This window comes from Bidens hawaiensis, unplaced genomic scaffold (genome assembly GCF_021521415.1).
Source record: "Bidens hawaiensis isolate Kalapana, Puna unplaced genomic scaffold, B.hawaiensis_p1.1 tig00008077_1, whole genome shotgun sequence".
Lineage (NCBI taxonomy): Eukaryota > Viridiplantae > Streptophyta > Magnoliopsida > Asterales > Asteraceae > Bidens > Bidens hawaiensis.
This window is the reverse complement of record NW_027491570.1, coordinates 173,579-192,910: the sequence shown is the minus strand read 5'-3', so window position 1 is coordinate 192,910 and position 19,332 is coordinate 173,579. Positions and strand designations below refer to the sequence as shown.

At 36.2% G+C, this 19,332-nt stretch overlaps 1 protein-coding gene and 1 pseudogene across 2 annotated transcripts; one reads left to right on the top strand and one right to left on the bottom strand.

Annotated features, from left to right (window-relative positions):
- Positions 1-775: 775 nt before the first annotated feature.
- On the top strand, positions 776-5,326 carry LOC143636875 (transcriptional corepressor SEUSS-like). Its single transcript, XM_077104361.1, has 9 exons — positions 776-1,814; positions 1,888-2,007; positions 2,189-2,237; positions 3,026-3,240; positions 3,317-3,385; positions 3,474-3,571; positions 3,687-3,780; positions 4,638-4,707; positions 4,795-5,326. The coding sequence occupies exons 1-9, from the start codon at positions 900-902 to the stop codon at positions 5,295-5,297; spliced, it is 2,133 nt and encodes a 710-aa protein (XP_076960476.1). The 5' UTR covers positions 776-899; the 3' UTR covers positions 5,298-5,326.
- Positions 5,327-10,534: 5,208 nt separating this feature from the next.
- LOC143636874 (uncharacterized) lies at positions 10,535-19,000 on the bottom strand (annotated as a pseudogene). Its single transcript, XR_013154329.1, has 4 exons — positions 18,881-19,000; positions 13,067-13,404; positions 10,843-12,298; positions 10,535-10,734 (listed from the first exon to the last, which is right to left on the bottom strand). The product of XR_013154329.1 is annotated as an uncharacterized LOC143636874 (transcript).
- Positions 19,001-19,332: the final 332 nt, after the last annotated feature.

The window sequence follows — 19,332 nt, the reverse complement described above, 5'->3', positions numbered from 1 at the left end:
ACAGTTATGCAGACAGTATCAGCTTATAAAAACAAACAGTCTTATATTTTCAGCTTGCAGATCTTCAGACCACATCTTCAGTTGCAGACATGAAAACAGATGAAATCAGCTTGCAGACAGTTTATGTCTGCAAAAACAAACAGCACCTTATTGTCATTCCTTGTGATTCAATGGAACATTCCCAAAATAGAGAGGTACCAAAGAAGAAGAAAAAAAGAAACGAGTGCGACTTCATTTGACACGGGCATAAACAAAAGCAAGTAAATAAATAAATAAATAATAAAATTAAATCCTACTTTGACGTCCGGTGGCAGAGAAACACTAAAGTAACAGCAACCGACACATCAGTCTCTCTAACAAGGAACAAAACTCAAACTCATTTGATTATTAGCATCATCATCATCACTTGTTCACACTTCACACACACCGTTTGTTCGTAATACACACTCACACTCTCGCAAGCATATTTATTATTATTGAAGCTGTATGTAACTATTTGATTTCTTATTCCGGTGGTGAGTCAGCTTTCTTTCTGTTTTTATTAAACACTTGAAACCCTAGGTGTTTCTTTATTAAACACTCCTTTTACCTGTTGAATGATGGATCAATCAACTGTCTGTGTTTTCTACTTGCATTTGCCTTATTTAATATCATCAGTATACCTTTTGACTCAAATCCATAGCTAGTTTAAAGTTTTAAATCGGTTTTTGTGATCATACTGGTTTCGTTACTTGATGCCAAAGGTTTCCGTTTCTGTTGAAATGCAGCCAGGGTTCTTATCTGGATTGATCGAGTGATACATCTTATGTGACCAGTTGTTTTGGTGAATGTATGGATTCATTACTTGTAGGTTGGTTTTTAATCTAAACAAGTGATTTGACGGTTTGTTCTGTGTAAAGATGGTACCCCCCGGGCCACCGACTCCAGTTCCATCTTCATTGTTGAGGTCAAACTCAGGTTTAATGGGTGGTCAAGGCTCTCAACGTGGTCAATTTAATGGCACTAACATGATTGGAAACGTTTCTTCGCTTCTTCATCAGTCTTATAATAATGGTGGACTAACTTCAGGGATCTCTAGCCTCGGGAGCTCTCAAAGAGGTGTAATGGATGCTGAACACGAGTCTGATCCTTTATCTGTCATAAGAAATGGGATGGATTGTAACGTTTCATCCGGTTTGGTGATTTCAAATGCATCGGGTCATATGTTGGGACAGCAATTTGCATCATCATCAGGAAACAACCAAATCTTGTCAGACAATCAATCAGCACAACAGCTGGAATCTCAAAACTTCCAACAGAGTCAGCAATCCCGTCATCATCATCAGCAGCAGCAGCATCAAAATATTCAAGGTGGTGTTGGGCAGGTTAAGTTGGAATCACCAATGACGAACTATCAGCATGGTCAAAGTCAAACTAGTCAACAGTTGCAAGCTTTGAGAAATCTTGCACCTGTGAAAATGGAACTGCAACCTTCTCAGTCCATGAGTAACTTGCCATCAGTAAAGTTGGAGCCACAACACTCTGACCAGTCAATATTGATGCAGCAACAGCAGCAACAATTTCTTAATGCCTCTAGACAGTCTCCACAAGCAGCAGCTGCTGCACAAATTAACCTTTTGCATCAACAGAGATTATTACAGTTACATCAGCAACAACAGCTTATGAAAAATATACCTCAACAAAGGCCTCCAATGCAACCACAGATTCAACAGCAAAATTTGGCATTAAGATCTCCAGCAAAGCCTGTGTATGAACCAGGAACATGCGCGAGACGACTAACACATTATATGTATCAGCAACAACATAGACCTGAAGTAAGAGTTTCACAATATGTCTTGTAGTAGAATAAGATAAGTTTTTAAATTTTTATGTATTGTTCACTTGTAGAACAATAGCATTGAGTTTTGGAGGAAATTTGTGGCCGAGTACTTTGCCCCTAATGCGAAGAAGAAATGGTGCGTTTCTTTGTATGGAAGTGGACGCCATACAACAGGAGTTTTTCCTCAGGTCCGTTAGTGATAATTTGAAGTTATATACTAGAAATTTCTCTATTTTCTTTGTCATTGTGGGTTTAATATATCAACTAGAGTAGATGGTAATATATTTCTTCAAATATCAAGTTTGAAGATAAGTTCAAGTGGTTTCATGCTCTTATGAATGCCAAACATGTCTGTTTATGCTCATGCAGGACGTATGGCACTGTGAAATATGCAATAAGAAGCCAGGCCGTGGATTTGGCAAGTTTTCTGCTGTTTACATCTCATTTCTTTACTTGCTATACTTTTTAAAATTATGTTAGCCCCCCCCCTCCCCTTTTCCCCCAAGTACTTTTTTCTAGATATGGAATATAGGAGTTCATGTGAAATTATAATTGGTTATACAAAATTACAAATATTTCTTCTAGTAATAGTGATATATCTATTGGTTAAAACTGAACCTTTTCAATCGAGTTTAAATCTGATTAAAAGGTTGTTGATTTCCTATTTGGTCATTTTTCATCTCCTTTATGTTCTAGTATTTAAGGTAGCAACATGTACAATAAGGAACCAAATTAATGATCATTTTTTGTTTCAGTTAGTTTTTGATCTGAGTCAGCTGTTTAACTGCACGTATTGACCCTTGATATATCACTTAGCTGTTACTTTAAATCAAAGAGTAGATTCTTGTTAGGATTTTTCATTGAGGCCAGATTATAATCCCCGTTGTTAATATTATACTTCTATACGCTGTATACTCGATTAGTTTTAACACAACCATCTAAGGAGTAAGGTCAATTGACTCTAGAGGTAGCAGTTCAACTCAATTACATCTAATTGGGTTGATGCGGCTAATGCATAATCCCTAATGGTTAAACGGGTAAAATCAAAATGTTGAGTTAAAAAATGGAACGGGTCGAAATCACGGGGAATGTATTGTCAATGCATACAGTCTACGTCTTTATTCACCAAATTATATTACGTGTTTAGCCCATGTCTAGTTATTATGCTGCTTTTGTTATATCTAACACATGAAGATTCACTTTCAGAGGCCAATGTTGAAGTTCTACCCAGGCTTTTCAAAATAAAGTATGAAAGTGGCACTCTGGAGGAACTTCTATATGTTGATATGCCCCGAGAATATCAGAATTCAAGTGGGCAAATTGTTTTGGACTATGCAAAAGCCATACAGGAGAGTGTTTTTGAGCAACTGCGTGTTGTCCGTGATGGTCAACTAAGGATAGTTTTTACTCCAGAGTTGAAGGTTAGATGTTCACTCTTGCTTTAAGATCTACAAGCGCTCGGGTTATGTACTTATGAATGCTTTTCAACATATGCAGATTTACTCTTGGGAATTTTGTGCTCGCCACCACGAGGAGCTTATTCCTAGGAGATTATTAATACCACAGGTTTATTATAAAATATTTGCAGTGTGTAATTGTTGACCAAAAAGATTCACATTTGACCATGACTCTGACCTGTTGACCTTTTTTGCAGATTAGTCAGCTTGGTAGTGCAGCTCAAAAGTACCAAGCTTCAACCAATAACACGTCCTCCAATCAATCAGCACCAGATTTGCAGAGCAATTGCAATATGTATAACCTCAACTTAATTATCTAAACACATATTCATCCCCTCTAATATTGTTACTGTTACAAGATAGATCTTATTTCTATTGCATGGTCTACAAGTTTTGGTTCTATCTTTCAGGTTTGTTGCTTCAGCTCGTCAGCTGGCAAAAGCATTGGAAGTCTCGTTGGTTAATGATTTGGGATATACAAAAAGATATGTAAGATGTCTTCAGGTAATATTCTTTATTCTTTATTTAAGGTCAAATTTGTAAGATAAATGGTCAAACACGCACTCCATGTTCTATTTTGATGAGCCATGTATTACTTTCTGTCTATCTGGATAGTGTCTCGCATTGCCATTAAGCCTGGCTATGGCTGTATATGAATCGAATGTTCAACGAACAATTCGGCAGGAAGTTTGTTTACGTTGAACAAGGGTCTCTTTCGTTCATTTATGTTTCTGAACGTTCGGTAATGTGTTGGTTCATTTATGTCCATTAATGTTCGTTTTGCTTACATTCTTTTGTTTATTTTCATTCATTAAAGGCTTTTCATATTTTATATATCTTTCTTAATTATCCAAAGTTAAGAACCTTTTATGTTTGTTTTCTCTCATTTGTGTTTGTTTATGTTCATTGAAGTTAGTTTGTGACTTTATGTTCTCTTAAGGTCATTTAGAATGTTAAGTAATGAATGCAAGTGAACACGGACAGATTCATTTCTTTACTGAACACGAACATGAAATTTCGTTTGGTTATATGTTCATGAACCGTCTGTTTGTCCTATAAAAGCTTATTGAACGAACACGAATATGGCCTCGCTCAATTCAGTCACTGTCTAGCAAAACGGACAGGTGGGGTCAGGTCAAAGCACGTTCATGTCAGTGAGTTCGGGTCAACTTGGGGTCATTCTGCATTAACCCATTTAGGCCCATCTTAGGTTAAGAGGTTTTACAAGGACCCACTCTGACCCGTTCTGCCGTTGTCTAACTTAAGTTAACCCATATTTTGATGGATGTGTCATGATCTGATGATCACCACCTCTAATTGTCGTAAGTATCAACAGTGTACATGTTTGGCTATCTGTGCAGATATCAGAAGTGGTTAATAGTATGAAAGATCTGATTGATTACAGCCGAGAAGCCAAAATCGGACCAATGGGTAAGAAGATTATTTATGGCATCTTTTTTATATATTCTAATTTCTAAGTCCCCTAGTAAGTTGTTAAATCTATGTTTGTCTTTACAGAAAGCTTAGCCAAATTCCCACGGAGGACGTCTACAACAGCATCTGGATATCATAGTCAACCACAACATGACCAACAACATCAGCAACAAAATTCCAATGGGGGAGTGCCACCTGTAAATAACTCTAACCCGGTACCTATGACTTGTTCAAATGGAACCATTTCTGGTTTACTACACCAAAACTCCATCAACTCAAGACACCTGTCACACCAACAAAATTCCAAAAACGACCCTCAAACATCACAAAATGGTGCAAATATGCCCCAAGATCCAAGCAAGGATTCAGTTCAGAAAATACTACATGAGATGATGATGTCATCATCTTCTTCTTCCCAACTTGGTAATGGTGACACGAATAATAATAATAATAATAATAATAATTCAGGGTTTGTGAGAAATGGAATTCGAGGTAATAATTCTAACATGATGAGTCAGCAGGATAACGGGTACCAACTGGTTAACGGGTTTAATAATCCCCCATTTGACCGGAAAGCTTCCCCATAAGCTGGATATGAATATGAATGATGGATGCATATGACATCGGTTCCACTTTGAGGAAGGGTAGGGAAGGTAATAGGATAGGAAAGGCGTTTCCCTTCCCGACCTCTAGATTTTGTTTGTCGGGTTGTGGTCTGTTTATATTGCTTTTTTTCCAATGCTAATTCATATGATCAGATCAACCGTCAGTAAAAGTATGTCAAATGTTACACAATGTAGTGATTTGTCACTGGAGTTAGCACGCCCTTTAAACTGTCTATAACGATGTTGGACCAACTTTTACTGCCATAGCCACATCATAAGAGCATCATGGTAGAGATGTTCAAAACGGTTTGGGACTAGGAACCGGTACCGGTTCCTAACCGGTTCCTATATTCAAAAACCCAATTTAAACCGGTTCCAGGCTCGAACCGGTTAGGGAACCGAACCGGTTCTCCCATCCTCGGACCCCTAACCTATCTAACCGGTTCCTAAATATGTTCCTGTACTGTAACCGGTTACAGTGTAAAAAAAAAAAAAAAATTTCGTTTTTCGTTTGCGATTTGGATTCTAAACTACGATTCGTATTTGTATAACATGAAAAATAAAAAAACAATTAACATAAAATTCATTTTATTTACTTTAAGAAGTTCAAAAAAAAAAAGGTTACATGTTTTAAAATCTTCAAAAACAAACTAACAAAACATTAAACTTATAAATATAAAGTTGTGACATATTATTTCTAGAAAAGCCTTTTTGTTCGTCGTAATTATTGAGCGGCGACTTCTTCCTCGGAATTACTTGTAGAAATGTCTTCTTGTTCGTCGTGCTCTCGAACATCAAGTGGTGTTTCATCTTCGAGAGTGGTTACGTGTTGAATACGATCGATTGAGTCCAAGTGATCCTTTAAGCAAATGCACATCTCCACCGACTCCGAATTTAGTCTTGTTCTTCTCACCGATATCATCCTGCCACTAAGAGAAAAAGCGGATTCCGAAGCTACCGTAGAAGCTTGGACGGTTAGTAAATCACGGGCCATGGTGGCAAGAATCAGAAACTCGGTTTCCTTTACCTTCCACCAAGCCAAAACATCAAAAGTGTCATATTCCTCTTCGGATAAACCGGTAGAGTAATCATTTGCACTATACCTTCCTAGTTCGCTTGAAGGGGTGTTACCCCTTTGTTTTTTAGCCGTTACGTTGCGAACGGTGTTCATAAGGCTAATCATGGGATCTCGTACTCTAGTAGCACTTGAACTTGATGAAGACCCCCCCCCCCCGGCATAGGCATGTGTATGTTTGACCCATATTTATTTAAATAAAAGTCATACATAAATTTAAAATTCAAGTTAAAATAATTTTTTGCCTCTGTTGAAAAGTTTGGGTCAATTTCATGCATATCTAAGGCTGAAAAAATTTCGTCTATCACACATTTAACTCCCGTAACATTTAACATTGGGTTTAAAGCGGCGTCGCAAGTAAAAACCGGTGGCAATTCAAGAAAGTATTTTTTTAATTTAAACTTCATTGGTAATATGATGTTTGAAAACATTGGACTTTTATTTTCAAATTCTTTAAGATTGTTAACCATTAAAAATAACTCCGAAAGAACCAAGGGACTTGTCGGATAATACGTTCCCGATAGTTTCGTAGTTGATGTTTTAAAAACTTCAAGAAAAGTCGATAAGTCATTGATAATTTCCCATTTCTCATTTGAAAAGGGGATTGCCAAATCATTCTCGGCAAGACTAGAATGAAACATTTGTAAAGTTTCTCTTTGTTCCAAAGCACTTTGAAACATTATGCAAGTGGAATTCCATCGATGAGGTACATCCCAATTAGCTCCTAAAGCTTTTCTTCCCGTATCTTTACAAAATTTTCTATAATCCATTTGTCTTTTTTTACTTTTCTTAAAAACTTCATGTATCATTAGTCTAAAATCGTTTATAACCGATGTAACCTCATCCGAAGCAAGTCCGTCTTGCACGATTAAATTAATGATATGTGCAACACACCTTGAGTGAAAAAATACACCATTGCAAATCGGCGTATATTTTAATTTTAATTTATCAGCCGCCGATGTATTATTCGACGCGTTATCAAATGCCATTGAAAATATTTTATTTTCTAGTTTATAAGTTTTTATAACATAATCTAAAATTTCAAACAAATTATCTCCCGTATGAGGATACTCAAAGAGTTCGAAAGCAATGGTGCGTTTCATCATTTCCCACGATAACGGGTCTACCCAATGAGCGGTGACACAAAGATAAGATTCGGGTAGACCATGTGGAGCCGACCAAACATCACTAGTTAAGTTTATTCCCGTATTTATATTTTCAAAATATGCAATTAGTACCTCTTTGGCCTTCTTCCACAATTTTAAACAATAACGTTTAAGAGTATGACGACTTACGTGAGTGTATTGTGGTTGAAGCGTATCTCGAATCATGGCGGTTAAGCGAGGGTTGTCGAAGTGGCTAAACGGCAAAGCTTCTTGAATCACAAACTTCGCCATACGATCTTGAACTCGATCAATTTGGTATGTAAATATTCCGCCTTCACTATCCATTTGCGTTTGTTGCGAATCGACGTTCTTTTTCAACGCCTTGCAATACGGTTTTTCGATGTGTTTCTTCAAATTTGAATTCGAAAGTGGGTTTAAATAAACCCCACAAAACTTGCACCGAGCCTTCAATGAATGGTCACTCAATTCAACCAAATCCCAATTGCACCAAATCTCTTGATTACGATTATGAGGTACAATACGAACGAAACTTGGTTCGGCGTTGGAACCTTGACCAACCGATGATTGTGAGGCAGCCATAACAACAAATATGAATATAGAAGAAGAGAAAACAAGAGATTAGAGAACTCAAAACGTTGTAATAGCGTTTTTTTGTATTTTTTTGCGTTCGGGTTTGCGTTTTGAGTGTTGTGATGAACCCATGACACCAAATACCTATTTATACTAGTAGTGGGGTGCTTGGGGGAGCCAAAAAACGGCTATTTTTGACCCCAACGGTCAAAAAACGGCCAAAAAAACGATTTCCAACGGTTATACTCGATCCAACGGCTAGAACCGGTTCCTAACCGGTTCCGGATGGAACCGGTTCCGGTTCGGTTCCGGTTCCTACCCGCCCCCACTCAGAAATGCAAGAACCGGTCACGGATCATCGGGTTGAATCAGATAGGGTCCGGTTCCTACAAAAATCGGGTAGGAACCGGTTCGGGTCCGGTTCGGTTCCACCGGTTCGGTTCCAGGAACCGGTTTATTTGATCATCTCTACATCATGGGACGGTTTTTCATATTCTTGAGAAGAAACAATTTTGGAAAATCACCAAAACAGTAAGAAATCAAAATAAGCATCACAAACTCTGATATCCATGGGCTTCATGAAAAACAAGCGTGTTAAAAAGTGCGCGGATGAAGCGTCTGTGATGAAACGTCTGTGATGTCAGAGATTCTATGATGGCCAGAGCTATAAACAAACGGAAAGCGTCTAAAAAAATATGGAAGCGTTTAAAATTTTACTGAAATGTCTTGTGTTGAAACGTCTGATTATGTACGGAAACGTCTACAAAAAAAGTTTAAAAATAATAAGGAAACATCTAAATACCTATGAGAAACACGCTCAAACGTTTTCTATGATCCCTAGACTTTTCAGGGAAAACTATTTAGGACTAGACGTTTTCCCGAAGACGCTTATGTAAGCTTTTCCTTTGAAGCCATGTGTTAGCAAATAGGTGGTTAGTTTGTGGGTTAGGCTACCAAAGAAATCCCCTACATCGACGTTTCACCAATGTGTCATCTTCAGAAGCCCTTGTTTTTCGTAAAGCCACTAGGTATTTGATGCTTCCCATGTTTATTTTTGTTTTTGTTGACGGGTCAATGATTATTTTAGCTATTTACCCTACCTTTTTCTTATAATGACAAATCAAATTTGACTCTACTACTAAATTATTACACCTATTTTACAACAGTACTTAAACGATCATCCAATTGAAAGACAAATCCTTATCCAAAACCATTTTTGTTCAATAAGATACAAACGTGGATAATTTGACTCATTCCATACTATAAATAATCACAGGAAATATCCTTTGATAACGCAGATTCTTATTTCTCAATGACATTCGACGATCAATACAATTGGTTGAATCGTGTGAAATCATTCTATAGTTCACTGTGATCTTTTTATAAAGGAAATAAACATCGATTCTTAAATAATCCACAAAATTTCTGTTTCTGTTGTAACAAAAGATTCTCTTTTTATGTGAAAAATGCTTGTACCAATAATTACAATTTTACGCATGGACAGTTTCTCAATATCTTGTTCTTGGTACCACTAAGCTAAAGACCCTTTAATTCTTGAGACACCTGCATGACACTCTTGCTTAAGAAACTACTCTATTTGCATATCTCACACATTCTCTATCATCTAAAAACCTCCTCCTCCCTCTCTCTAAAATACCCGGTTTACGTCCTCAAATCCTTCATAATGCATAATATGTGGTTAACTAGGGTAGATTATGAACCGTTCTAAAAAATACTTGGTTTTATCCATTATTTAAAAAAAAAAACTCCACCTTTTATGTTTTCCATCTTGTCACCTATTTCCCCTGCCTCATTTTCTGTCGACTTTCATCTAAAAACCTCCCATTCTCGAAGCTCTTATAGGTAACTAATTTGAGCTTAAACTAGGTTTTGAAATTTGACCTTTGACACGAGATCTCTTCATCTTTGTTTTTCTATCAAGAGCAAAGGTGAGCACAAGGTCGCCGACCGGAAAACTATAGTCTATAGAAACATATGATGCTATTTATCTTCAATCTTTTCTTTCACTCTAGCCAATCTATATAGGTAATTTGAAGGGTCAAACTTTGAAAACGCTTCTTCAACGAGTATTCAGATTAAGGGAAGCTACATCCGGTTGGAGGGTCAATGGACCTGTAGTTCCGCTGTGCATTCTGACAAAGCAGACTTCCAAACATCAAATCAAAACTGAACTACAAGTTCCTGACCCAATCTAAGAGAGACCAACAAAAACTGGTTTGCAACCACGAGAGCATCATTCTTAATAAAACTTCACCAAAAGTTTTCTAGCAAAATTGCTAGCTACGACGACAAAAAGACGTTGGTATGCAAGCTACGACGACAATAACACATTGGTATGCCCTTCAAACTATATTCTTTTCAAGACCAATATGAAGAGCATATGTATGGGTTAGAAACCATCAAAACAAAAATTGTACTAAAAACAAAAACATGGCATAATCTGCAAGCATCACATCACAGACCCTAATTCAAGTTAACTTATTTAACAAGTCAAAAGCAATTCACAACACAATGCAAATCAAGCTATAGCCATAGCTACAAAAACATCCAAAGTCTAAAAGTGAAAACAAACTACAACCTTCTTCAACACCTGCAACTAAGACTTTACATGTCTTTCCACATATGCCTGCACAAAACACACACACACACACACACACACAAAAAAAAGATGCTAAAAAATTATAACACATGAAAATGTAATAACAAAATAAATAATACAAAAACGAATACCTACCTCCACAAGTTTAGTAATTTTGGGTTTAGAATTTGCGAGATACTGGTCAATTTTCGGTTGTGTGTTAGGGATTTGACTTCCAGGAATGGAGCTTGTAACCTTTTCAACCACTTTCTTGACAACTGTTTTATGATCATCTCTACTCATTTTACCTTCCTTCCATTTAGGCTTCAAAATGTCCTTAACAAACTCAGCAAGACCAACTTTAAAATGTCGTGTCGCCTTTTCATCATTTCCAGAATCACCCTCATCTATTTTATCATGTGTAGCAGCATCATCAGCATTTGTAATATTATTTTCTTCTTTCTTGTTATTATTAGCAACCATTTTGTCAAATGGTTCCACCGCTTCCTTATTCATAGCATCAATGGGTTAACTAATTTTGACCTCCAAATTTTGTTCCTCTTTTGCCCTAGTAACATCTTCTTGATTATATGCAGTATTTGGAAGAGATTTAAGGTAATCTATGGCACTGGTGAGGTTTGACTCGGAATACATCTGTGAAACTTGTCCTTTGTGAGACGTTTCAGGAACCACGTTTGGTTGAGGAGCCGGTTGACTAGTCAAACTAGCTTCTTTGTTCTGATTTTCCACACGCACATAACCCTGCTCGTTTAACGGGTTTGATGAAAGCATGTGACTTTGTTGGTTGACATCTTCTGAGATCATATTGTTTAAATCATACTCGTTGACCGGATTTTCAGTCAACCCTTGACCGTCCCACTTCCTAACCTTTTTATCATCAGTCTTAACCGCATCAAACTCGTCCCATGTTGGGCCAGCCCATTTCTTGTCATCCCTCGAATCCCATGTATCATTATTTTTATTATCAAAACGATTATTGTTATTATTATTATTGGTATCGTCATATGTTCCATTAAAACCGCCTGATTCCACATCATCCCAAACAGAACTATTCCATGGTTTCTTCTTCTCCATCTCACCACAATTTGACGCCGCATTTAGCTCATCATGCGGGCCACGTGCCCTATGTGGGCTATGTTGACTACGTGGGCCTTGTGGACTATGGGGGCCGCGATCATTATAAGATGTACGGTTTCTGTTACCTGAATTATGATTATCATCATAACTGCGTACCGAATCAGAAACATCATGTGAGAACCTACAGTCATTGCGGTTGCAATTACCGGCAGCAAAATACTTGCACGAAATTCGAGTGTTTCGGTTATCATTGTATCTTGAATCACCTTTGTGATCTGGTCTACGGGTACTTTCGGTTATATTATTATTCCCTCCACCTCGTGAATCAAAGTCTTTAGAATCGTTTCTCATGCTGGGATATGCAGCATTTTTTTCATGTCTCGGGCCGCGGGCATTTTCCCTGCTGCTTCGGCTCATACGGTCACGACTCCTGCTCCTACTTCTATTTGGGCTCCGGGTTCGGTCCCGCTCACGGGTCATTCGCATGTCACCGCCTACTCCTTTATCGGGGGATCTACATCAGCAGCAAAGATGAGAACTTGATGGCATACAATGCATAATAATTGGATTATCAAAAAAATCAATGCAGGTGGCAAAATGGAGAACTTTTAGTTTTAGGTGGTTTAGGAGACTGAAAACCGTTAATAAGTGGCTTCTGAAACATGTTTACTAAAAAAAGTTCAAGTTTGTTATTTCAACCAGCCGGACTTCGAAAAATATTCATTTTATTTAACATATAATTTGTTTTTTCTTTAATAATTCATGCTCGTTAATTTAAAAATAAAACTAAATTCACACTATTGATAAGTTTGTTTTTTGGCTGACATTCTAATATACATTTTATAGAAAACCAAGTTACACTCAAGATGAAGTATGAGGTATTTTTTAAGATTTACGAGAGTAAAAAAGTACAAAATTGGTTGGTGACCTTTCCGTCCTTTTTTTACGTGCATAGACTTTTATGACAAAGTTATACCAAAACCGAAATTTTTTTCATGAAAAATGAGAAAATATGGTGGTTTTTTATGATACTAACTTTTCTCTAGATTAGTATTATAATAATTAATGTATTAAACCTAGTTATAAAAAAATGAATATTACAATGACAAAAGTCACAAAATACATTTTGTATGCATTGACTTTAGGCGACTTTCACCCCATTTGAGATAAAACACAATTCAAATTGAGCCAATAATAAATAAACAGGTCGACATTGCTACCTCTACGCACAACAATAAAACAATTAACACGTGTAATAATAACTGACGTGAAAAACACAAACCTGCATGGTGCGTCATAGCTGACATCTGATGAGCGGGTGCTATATTGTTTTTCCCAACCATCATGAGTCGGATGTGAATACATCCGACTTCGGTCTCTGCTGATGTCATCATACTTGGGGCCGTCTCTAGACGGGCTTCTAGAGTAGTTACCACGCATCATGTCATCATGGGCTTCTGATTTTGACCAATTTTGTGATCTTCCAGGAGATATATTTGACGCCCTTTTTTCTTCCTTATCATTCCAATAAGTTTCGGGCCTTCTACGTCTACCACTCATTGTGTCGCCTTTGATGAAGATTATATTGTTTTTTACTTCTCAACCAAAATGAAGTATCAGCTGAAAAACAAAAGATATCAATAAACTTAAAAAAAATAGGACACTTTACACATGAAAGTCATAGTCTATATATAGATAAATAATTGAAAATTGGACCGGTAGACCCGATTATAAAGGCGGTTCAGAATACAATGATCATCAAAATACTAGAATACCAACGGTGAACAAACATGGGTCAAGTTGAGTTGTTTTGTATATACATGACATCATCATAATTCATATTTAGCATTCTCAACCCATTGGCAACTTTTTGTTGACCCATTATTACCCACAAACAGTGAACAAACATGGGTCAAATGTGTTGGTTTTGATTGTGAATATGCCAATTTTATCAGGCACAGCTAATAACATACATCAAAAGATAAGTATCAGGTAGTTCTGTTTCTGTTTGTTATGCTTTATGCATTCCCTAAAAGATAACATGCAGTGCTCAATAAAAACTGATTTGACTGCACCTTCAACTACGGGTAGCCATTTAACTTAAATATTTCAGAACGTTTCGTTCCAATTAGCTTGTTGACTGCATTAACCTTATATTGCAATCACCGAGTAGCACATACAGAATTCATGTCCAAAAAGATAAATAGACTCAAGACTGACATTGTTACTCGCATTTTATATGGAGTTCTTGATCGCCTCTCCATAATTAACTTTATAACCAAGTGTTAATCAAGAAATCATAAAACTAAGAGCTACTCCATCACACAAGCATCTATGTTCGATGTCCAAGAGCACTCCTAGAGTAAGAATGCCTAAATCAATGGTTTACTTATGTTTAACCCCATAGACATAATCATCCGTATAACTTGTAAGGCAACATCACAGCTAATCCAAACAAACTTTCTGGTCTACTAATAAACAGAAGTTGGTGCCCCTGATCAGACCTAATGCAGCTGACTAGCAGCTGATCTCGGCCGCTGCCTCTTGAAATACCTCCTGATATTTGTCAACAAGGGGTTGCAACAGGTTTGGGATACAAGGAACAGCTTCCGATTCAACAGCCAAATTTTAAAAACTGACTATTTTTGAGGACCAGATGATCCCATGCAATTTATACTTTTGCCCATTTAACTTAAATATTTCATAACGTTTCGTTCCAATTAGCTTGAACGATATTTAGTGAAGCTAAGCATTAAATTCACAATACCAAATCAGTTTCACCAATGAAAAACAGGTAAAAGTCTTGGTTAATTTCGAGTTCATGGATGTGTATCGTGGTATCCTAAGTATCCTTACACATCTGATTACATCAAATAATATCCCCGTTCCCAAATTGTTCACCGAAGGGTGTCACGAATTGAATTATCAATTGCATTTCTCGGACCAGTAACCAGTGTATCCGACATGAAAATATGAGTAGGCGTGCAAACTTATCCCAGCAAAGTCGTTAAGGTGCCCACTTTACATCGATGACCGGGCCCATACTTAACAGACTAAATTCCAAGACGACTCATTACCAGATCGTGTGTTGCTGAACTTCGATCTTAACATTAGCTTTGAGTTCCTCTTTAAGGCCATTTAAGAAGTCCCATAAGAGGCAACGCTCCAACCAATTAGAAACCCGAGAAGAATGTTTGGCCAATTCTTGACGTATTCCTGTACCGCGCTCGTCCTCTGGTACGTTATAACAATACTTCCGCTTTAAGAATCCACCCTCTTGGATCTCCATAACTGGGATTCCAAGAGGTTTCCCCTTCGTCGTGCTTGCTTGATCCCGCACTCGACTTATCCTTTGACACGGCATGCAATTTAAGAGCTGCAATGTCATCCTTACGAGATTCCATAGATTTAGGGCTGGCAGCGATTGAACAACCACAGGATCGGTACTCGATCCACTCCCGTCGGTATTATTCCAGATCGATGATGACATCGTTTCCCAGCAATGGAACCAGAGATAGATTCTAGGCATCAAAGGAAATTGAAACTAACTAAAAATCCCGATTCAAGATGGGTTAAAACTCCAATTAAAATTGTCTGATAATAAAAGAGAACTGGAATAAAGTGCAGTTATAAAAGAGAAAAACTGCTTCTCTTCCACTATCTTTAACCTCCCAGCAGTGAACCGCCTTGAGCTAAAGGGTTTAGGCTGGAGCCGAATAACATTTGAATCTGCTCAAGAGATGCAACCGGGTCGACCCTCTTTCATTTACAAATATAGACTTTGAGCGAGTATGTATCAATGTATTTGTAGGCTAAAGAATTAAGGCTACCCTAATATCAAAACTTGGGGTAAAAGAAAGACGCCTAAAATAGGCATGCTGAAACTTTCGCAGGTTGCCAAAAAACAAACGATCTGGCTTGGAAAATATTAGGGATGGCTGCCCTTTCTTTAATCAGCCGCCATACTTAATACAACACTAAATAGGCATATCCTAAGATCTCCATGTGAAATAAAGCCTACTTCAAGTAACAACAAAGATAATTTGCATTTCATAGCAACTTCTTTTGAATCATTCAGCGTTAACTTCAGAACACTTAATTTAGTTTGACCAAACGCGAACTAAGATACAAAGCTACACATATTTTCAAAGAATGATGCAATCTTCTTGATAACAGTTCTATGTTGAATTGATGACTTGTGGTGTATTAAGGTGCGATGTTGATGACTGATGTGTAGTTTCATTATTACATTTGGATTAAACACCAATATTTGGACAGGTGAACGAAAGAACATTGGCTTTTGGTTGCCCACTAGTTTGGTACATGACCGCAAAAGATGATGGCATGCCTTTGAAGACAATATCATGTGGCCCACGAAACATGCAGCCATCTACACATGTAAAAGGTAATGTATCAAAACATATCCTATGAAGAGGGTCTCAAATCATCCATTATCCTATAAAGTATCTAATGTCTAAGGGGAGTGTTTTTCTTATTTCCTTCTAATACAACATATGAGCTGTTTTAAAAGTGTTTGGGATTGCTTGTCCAAACTGATTATACATTTATTAGTGAGCAAATTATAGTGGTTTTGAATAAGCAACTCTCATTTTCTTATTCCAACCCGTGTATTTCAAAAGCAATGAGCAGATTAAAATAAAGCAAAGTGAATGCGACGAGCTACTTCACCGACTTTCCAAAGTGAATGCGTTTTTTTTATAACCCAAGTCCAGAATTTTGATTTCTTTTACTTATTTTGATTTATCACTTAACAAATTTTTAATAAAATTTCCTAAAGAATTGGATTTACTTAATAAATTCCAATCTCTGTATAATCATAGATAATTCTTTGGTTTCCATAAATCACACAAGACCGAAGACAAGGTAAGTGAAGCATTGTTTTTAATCTATATTTCTGAATTAATAAACATGGTATCTGCTCATGTTTTTTACAGTTTAATTTTACAGTGACCTCTTTTATGATTTAGACTTTAAAAATAAACTTAAAAGTGGAGTTTAACAAGAAAAATGATTAAAGTCAGACGAAAAGACCATTTTAAAACTTTTGGTACTAATTAGATGATATTAAATGTTATATAATAGCTTTCATTAATTTTATTTAAAAAATAAGATTATTTTTCAACAACAACAACAATCATACCCAGTATTTCCCACAAATAGCCTAAAGCTATCAGTAGGGTCTGGGGAGGGTGGGATGTAGACAAACCTTACCTCTATCCCTAAGGATAGAGAGGTTGCTTCCGGTGAGACCCCCAACTCGAAGGTAAATATACTTTTGTGGGAAATGTATTTTTATTTTTCATATACATAATATATTTTTATTTTATTTTATCAAGGCACGTTTTTTTCACAAGCCCTCGCTTTTTTTTCGCGCGTTTGATTATTAGGAAACTAACTAATTAGGTCTTAAATACCAGAAAAACACAGTATTGACAACAAGAAACTGTATCAAAATTAGGGCAAATTGTGCATCACATCCAAATAAAGGAAACTGAATCAAAATTAGGGTTTCTCGTATGCCAAACAATCACAAAACAAACTGACAGTAAATCATTTCAATAATTAAATAGCACAAACCCGTATCAACCCTAGAATTCAAATTAACACAGTAAAAACACTTTAAATCGACAAAACAAGCATAACTGTAAAGATTAAAACAGTTATGAGAAAACTCTTATTTCCTTCTAATACAAATATGAGTTGTTTTAAGAGCGTTTGGGATTGCTTGTCCAAACTGATTAACTATTTATTTGTCAGCAAATGAAAACGTTAAATAAGCAACTTGTCATTTAATAATTTCAAACCGCGTATTTCAAAAGCAATAAGTAGATTCATATAACGCAAATTAACCATAGCTATTAAAAGTTGTCGCCAGGACCCCCTGGGCGTCTTTTTTGGGTGATGCATTACTTCACCGGCTTTCCAAAGTGAAGGCGTTTTTTATAAGCCAAATCCGGAATTTTGATTTCTTTTACTTATACAATACAATAACTGCATGAGAAACTAAATATTGTCATTCATCTATTGCAAAACAAAACTCATAAACATGCGCATCTCAAACATACAAATTAACCGGCTTCATACGCTCCAAATCTCTAAAAAAAATTTTCAAAACACGCACAAATGAAAAACTGACACAACGCAGACCAACAAAAAGACCAAAACTAAAGGTACAAAGAGCATATGAAAAACACAAGAAATCTACACTTTAAAAGACAGATTTATCAATTTATCAGTTGACTAAATTTTAATTTCTTAAAAAAATTGGATTTTCTTAATTAATTTCAATCTCTCTGAATAATCATCGATAATTCCTTGGTTTCTATAAATCACACAAGACTGATGAACAAGTTTAGTGAAGCATTTTATTTTATTATCTTTCTTCTATTTCTTGATTAATCCGCATATGGTTACTGCTTAAGCTTTGTATAGTTTAATTTGCTTTACAGACCTCTTTTATAATTTGAAGTTTAAAATTTAAAAATAAATTTTATAAGGTAGAGTTTAACAAGAAAAATGATAAAACTTTTCGTACTAATTAGATAATATTAAACGTGATATAATAGCTTTCCTTTATTTTATTTTTTTTAAATAGTATTATTTTTCTTATACATAATATATTCTCATTCTGTTTTTTTTTCTCGCACTTTTTGCGCGCCGAGCACATTTGATTAACTATAAAATCAACTTATTAGGTCTTAAAATACCATAAAAAAACAATTTTTACAACAAGAAACAGAATCAAAATTAGGGCAAATTGTGCAGCACATCCAAATTACAGGGACTGAATCAAAATTAGGGCAAATTATGCATCACATCCAAAATAAAAAAAAAAGAATCAAAATTAGGGCAAATTATGCATCACAACCAAATAAAAAAATGAATCAAAATTAGGGTTTCACATTGCAGTTCATCATTTCAATAATCAAATTGCACAAACTCGTATCAACTCTAGAATTCAAATGAACACTTTGAATCGACAAAACAAGCACAAATGTAAAGATTACAGCAAGCACAGTTATAGAACTGAAACCCTAAGTTTTGGTTAGTTAATTGGAGATTGAAGAAAGCTTACGTGTGAACAACTGTAAGCCCTTGAAACCTGCTGCGGTCGGTCGATGTGTGCAGATTTTTTTTTCTTTTTAACTTGAATTGTTTAAATATTATTACTTTTTTACGATATTATTACGTAGAATAGGTTATATTTGTTGGGCTTGGAAAAAAGCCCGTGACCTTTTCGTAACTGGTTTTTTTTTATTTGTTTGTTTATTTAAAGAGAAAATGATTGTTTTCGTCCCTGTGGTTGCTGGGCGGAGTCATACTGAGTCCTTGAAAAAAATTTTGAACTGATTGAATCCCCGTGGTACCAAAAATGACCCAAACGAGTCCTTTCATTATCTTTCTGTTAACAACATTGTTAAAATGAGGGGTAGTGTAGTCTTTTCAACCTACAACCCAAAATTAATACATATTTAAAATGAAAAAAAAGATCCATTTTACATCAGATGACATTCACCATCTAAAATG

Excerpts from the sequence above, each read along its gene's own strand:
- LOC143636875 (XM_077104361.1), top strand. The coding sequence starts at position 900 with ATGGTACCCCCCGGGCCACCGACTCCAGTTCCATCTTCATTGTTGAGG. Across the intron at positions 1,815-1,887 it reads AGCAACAACATAGACCTGAA|AACAATAGCATTGAGTTTTG; the intron begins GTAAGAGTTTCA and ends GTTCACTTGTAG. Across the intron at positions 3,572-3,686 it reads TTGCAGAGCAATTGCAATAT|GTTTGTTGCTTCAGCTCGTC; the intron begins GTATAACCTCAA and ends TCTATCTTTCAG.